The sequence below is a fragment of the Centrocercus urophasianus genome, unplaced genomic scaffold, assembly GCF_019232065.1.
Source record: "Centrocercus urophasianus isolate 14NV4802_14NV808 unplaced genomic scaffold, USGS_Curo_1.0 seq_865, whole genome shotgun sequence".
Lineage (NCBI taxonomy): Eukaryota > Metazoa > Chordata > Aves > Galliformes > Phasianidae > Centrocercus > Centrocercus urophasianus.
The window spans coordinates 1-5,351 of record NW_024885494.1 but is presented as its reverse complement, the minus strand read 5'-3'; the positions used below and the strand labels follow the sequence as shown (position 1 = coordinate 5,351).

General features: G+C 53.8%; 1 protein-coding gene across 1 annotated transcript; it reads right to left on the bottom strand.

The window, feature by feature from the left end:
• Nucleotides 1-296: 296 nt before the first annotated feature.
• LOC122171206 (sentrin-specific protease 1-like) lies at nucleotides 297-5,285 on the bottom strand (the record flags this gene model as incomplete). Its single annotated transcript, XM_042838617.1, has 10 exons — nucleotides 4,975-5,285; nucleotides 3,803-3,875; nucleotides 3,502-3,661; nucleotides 2,128-2,287; nucleotides 1,794-1,897; nucleotides 1,458-1,705; nucleotides 1,259-1,313; nucleotides 889-927; nucleotides 719-803; nucleotides 297-449 (listed from the first exon to the last, which is right to left on the bottom strand). Coding segments are annotated over exons 1-10 (1,185 nt in total), but the record flags the coding sequence as incomplete, so codon positions are not given.
• Between the last annotated feature and the right edge of the window lie 66 nt (nucleotides 5,286-5,351).

Here is a 5,351-nt window from a genome sequence, read left to right as displayed (position 1 = left end):
TCATCCATCCCACACTTCCTCAGCTTTGTTATAAGGATGTCGTGGGGGACAGTATCAAATGCCTTGCTGAAATCAAGGTAGACTACATCCACTGCTCTCCCCCCATCCACCCAGCCATCACGAGGGCTACATTCAAACCCCCATCTGTTCTTTGCTCCTCCAAGGATAAACCCTCCATAAAACACACAGCAAAAGGTCTCAGCTCTCAGTCTGTGCACTGGTCTCAGAAAATGATGCTCGTATCACAAGCACATCCACACAGATGTCTGGCTGTCCACCAGACAAAGGAGATTTACCTCTGTGATTTCAGGGAACTCCTCTTCACCATCAGCAGACTTGGCACCCTCTTTCTTTTCTGGGACCACCGTGACCGGGATTTCCTTCTCGAGAGGCACACGAAGGTTCAAATCCACCAGGTCCTGCACCGAGTGCTCCTGCTCCTGCAACCGCTGAAGGGGAGACCTCTGGATTACACAGAGAAAAGGAGCCACCTCCACGGGGCTGGGGAGGAAGCCTCATGGAGCCAATCGTTCCAGGAGATGCAGAAAGGGGCAGCATCCAGCCTGGCCACAGTGCGACTGAGCGCCCTGCCACAGCAAGGAGCAACAAAGCCATCGGATGTCAGAGAGCAGATCTGTGCCATTCTTTCCCGTCAGCTTCCCACTCTGTGGTTTGAAGCTCTGACTCAGAGATGCTCATTCACTCACTGTTCTCTCACCTGGCTCTGCAGCTGCAAGGCCAGAGCTTTCTGCTCCTCAATCTGCCGCCACCTCTCCCGAGCTCGCGAGTCGTAGACGCTGGTCCTGAGAAGCACAGTTTGAACAAGACAGCATTTAGAAACACACCAGCATTTGTGAGAGCAAAACGAAGCAGAAAACATCTACTTACAGTTCCTTGATCCACAGTTCTGCCTGGAAGAATGGGAGGCTAGAAAGGAGAGAAGAACATGCGTAAGCATCCTCCTTTGCACGGAAAGTAATTGCCTGAAAAGTGATTAGTGAGTAATATCTGAGGACATCTTTATTGTAAGAGTGATAAGAGCTGCAGACAGATCCGACAGCAATTTGCATCCAGGTCTCCAGAAAGAGATTGATGCATCATTCCCCAGTGCTGGTGTCTATGGCAAACTGCTCTCCCTTTGTGAAGCATTCACAAAGTCACTTTTTATCTGCAATCTCCTCTCTCAGTGAAACCAAAAAAGACTGTGTGAACTTCCCCCTGCCCTTGTTTGCTCTGGATGCAATTTACAGCCTCTCACCTTGGAGCCGGGGTTCTGGAATCCTTTACTTTGAGCAAAATGACCGAGTCTGATCCTACAGAGGATAAAATAGAGGAACATTGTTATTCTTACAATTACTACTGAGTTACCAAGCTGTGCTGAAGTCCAAGTACAGAAAAGGAAGGAGTAAGCGCTTTCGCCCCATACATCTGACTGCTTGTTTGCTTTTGGTTTTCACCTTCAGACTGAGTGTTGGATGCTGGTAGATTTTCTTGCTGATGCTGGGCTGTGGAGTTATGGGACTCGAAGATATTGCAGGGATAGCTGGGCGTGGAGTAGAGCGGTGGTTTGTGCGATGGCTGCTCCTGTGCCCCGAGAACGCTGGTCGCTGAGCTGGCTGGTGCAACGCTGTGAGCTTCAAACAGCTTTGAGTTCTTGCTGGGAGTTTCTTTCAGTACACTTTTGCTGGAATTTGAGCACCTGGACCTAGGAACAACGGGAAGTTAGATCCCACAGAACGCACGCACAGAGGATACGCAGCCTGTGCTGGAAGTGAGCATTTTATGTAACTCACAGATGGAAGGGGAAGAGCGAAGAGGGCTTGGACGTAGAAAACTGCTTTCCTGTGACCATCTGAAGCAACTGCCTGTAGATCTCTCGCTCTTCCTCTCGAACAGTCTGCAGAGAAACAGCCACAGTTCTCTACCACGCTTTAAACAAAGACACCACGCACACCCAGCAAACACAAGCAGACACACGAGGAACCCGAAACGCTCTCGTTCTGTCAGACAGGAGGACAGAATCCAGCACAAGGCAGAGCTGCCTCCAGCTCTCTGCGGTGCTCAGAAGCAACCAGCTCAGATGGAGCCACCCAGCGAGGGGCCTCGCACCCAACCTTTGCTTATTACCTCCTCTGCAGTGCTGACGAACCGCCGCGGAGTTTTCTTTGGGCTGAGCAGGCTGCGGCGGCACGGCCCGCTCCAGGAAGGGCTCTGGGCAGGTTTGATTGGAAACGCCGACCCATGGCAATGGTGGTTGGACTTCCCTACAAAACTGTTGGAGGTCCCACTGTGAGGAGAAACAAAACAGGTTCCTTCGATTTCACGCTTCACAGAATGGCCAGGGTTGGAAGGGACCTGAAGGATCACGAATCTCCAACCCCCTGCCACATGCAGGGCCACCAACATCCAACTTTAATGCTAAACCAGGCTGCCCAGGGCCCCATCCAACCTGGCCTTGAACACCTCCAAGGACGGGGCATCCACAGCCTCTCTGGGCAGCCTGCTCGAGTCTGTAACCTCATTCTTCCCCCATCCCTCGAATCAGTCGAGAACCGAGCTATGATGAGGAGACTAGATTGAACTAGATGATCTTACAGATCATTTCCAACCTTGTGATTCTGTGATTCTACCCAACTCGGATCAGAAACGAGCTTTACAAACACAAATCAAATACCAGCTCAGCACTGAAGCCCGGCTCTTCATCAGCTCGAAGCAAAGCCACAGATGCCAGATTGTGCAGCCGGGCAGATGCCAGCAGGTGGCACTGCGAGGCCGAGGAAGCACAGCCTGCAAACCCCGAGCAAGACCTTCCCGCCAGATCCAACAGCTCCCCCTCTTCCCATCCACATCCACAAAATGGCTGAATCTCGCCCTGAGAAAAACCTCTGCGTCCTCTGTTACAAAACCCGATGCTCTCCTCTCGCCTCGCTTCTCCCCACTCCCGCGGGTCAGGCTCACTTCACAGCCCGTTCCAAAATCTCTGGGTTGATTTGGAATTTATCCCATTGACATTAATTACATCAATCACAAACAAACGTTCTCCATTACAGGGATTTTCCAGAGGAGTAAGATTCACACTGAGCTGGAAAGGCACTGCCCTACTGGGGAAACACTCCTTCACAGGCAGCTGCACGCAAAGCTCCTGCATCACAAGCACTAAGCAGGACAGGACCACATCACACCCCACCTCTCCTGGCTTCCCAGCAGTATAACCACTATTTGTACACCAGGGTTACTCTCCAAACCCCCATTTTCCTCTTCCATCACACCCACTGCTGGGAAGAGCCTCACAAACATCTGAGCTTCTGTGCTGCTTCTGATCTGCAGCAAACGCCTCCTGCTGAGCGGCCAGAAGAGCTTTCCTCGGTTGGTCAAAGCACAACCTGTTATTTCTTTTTTCCCCCCCCACAAGAATGGAATTTCTCTGCCAGCTGCGTGTGGAAAACACCAAACCTGTGGGTGAAAGTGGGTGCAGAACAGCCCTGGGGTTTTTCCACACACCTGGGGTTTTTGCGAGCCTCGAGGTAAGAGCCACGGCTCAGCCTCAGCTTGGGCAGCGCAGCGCTCGGGGGGGGCACCAGACCCCTCCACTGCCCGTTGGTGCTGCACCCAAAGCCCTGGGGCTCTCCTGCTGTCCTGTAGGTCTCAGGGCACGGGACTTCTGCAAGTGAGAAATGAGGCAGAAGTTCAGAAAGAGGAATATCTCCCTCCCTGCGTTGCTGTGGGGAGGAAATGGGGGGGAAAAAAATAAATAAAAAACACACTTAAGGGGGAATAAAAAAAAAAAGAGAGAGTATCTTACCTTGGCTGAAATTGAGAGCGCATGAGGCATTTCCAGCTGGGCAAGCAAAGCTGCTGGTCTTGTTTGGTAAGAACTGTGGGGAGAGATTGCAGGTTCTTATCAGAAAAGTGCACAGCTCTGGATTTTAAACCCCAGGCTGTTACTGTCCCTCCACCACATGGTTATCATTAGTAATTGCTGACAGAAAGGTACCACTGGGCACCTGTGTCAGCCTGACAACACAGCACGCTGTTGGAGAGGTGCTAACGAGCCTCCCTTCTCCCTCTAAAATCCCCTCTACCCCTGTGATCTCCCTTTCAACAAAAAGAGAGAAAACAAACATCGTTTCCATGTTACTACAGAGCAAAAAAAAAAAACAGCCTCAGGGCTACGCTGCCCCTGGCCAACTCATCAAGGCACAACACGCTGACAGGCACATACAGAGCAGTGCAAATATCACCAACAAACTTCCATCTTTGCTTAGGATGCTAATCAGCAATTAGCAGCACCAACAGGGCACCTTGCAGCAGGCCTCTGCTCAGGAAGCATTCAGTGTTAGGAACACCAGGCACTTGGTGCGACCGCTGCTTGAAATGCCCTGCTGCTTCTGACTAAAGCCAAAGGGTCCCGTTGGAAGGGAGCTACAGGAATGGAGAACGGCTGCCTGGCTCCTTCAGAACTAACCTGAAGTTCTCATAAACAACCAAGAGCGTCGTGCAAATGCATCCCAAGCACTGGCAGGCACAGGGCACCACTCACCCCCCTGGGAAGCTTATCCCAGCGTCTGACCACCCTCACGGTAAAGAGGTTTTCCTTCGATACAGTCAGAACCCCCCAGCACAGCCCTGTTCTGCTCCCATGTTCTGTCACCACTCGCTAAAGGAGCCGAGCGCCTGCCTCCCCGTTCCCCTCCTCGGGGCACAGCAGAGAGCAGTGAGGTCACCCCTCAGCCCCCTCCCCTCCGTCCTACACGACCCCGGCGCCGTTACAGTTATCAAACACTTATGGAACAGCCACACTTATCGAACAGCCCGACTTCCACACCATTACCTTCCTCTGGAAACTTCCAAAGACCTCAGCGCCCATTTCAGAGCCCAGAACCGAACCCCAAAACCCACCGAACACATAAAGGGGCCCCCCCACCCCCCTCCCCCCCCCCTCCTGGGAGCCGCGGGGCACGGAGCGCTGCCAACCTTGGTGTCGGGCGGGCAGAGCGCGTCCCTCAGCCCGGCCCGGGGCGGCAGGGGGAAGGCCTTGAACCCCGAGCCGCGGCCGGCGGAGTCCCGGGTCTCCATCCTCATCGGGTCCGCGCGGCCATGTGGGATCGGTGCAGCGTCCGGAAGCTGCGGAGCGGGGCGGCTTCTACCGTGGGGTCGAAATCTCCTTTAGGAGCAAAGGAAACGCTGCGGAAAACGGAGCGTCCCCTGCAGACCCCGCACCCAACAGCGGGGCACGACGAGGGGAAACGGCCGGAGCCCCGAGCAGAGGAACGGCCCCGAGGCGAGCGGAGCTCCGCGGTTCGGCTGCACGGAGACGCCGCGCGGCTGCAGGCTGTGGTTACCGGGACCAC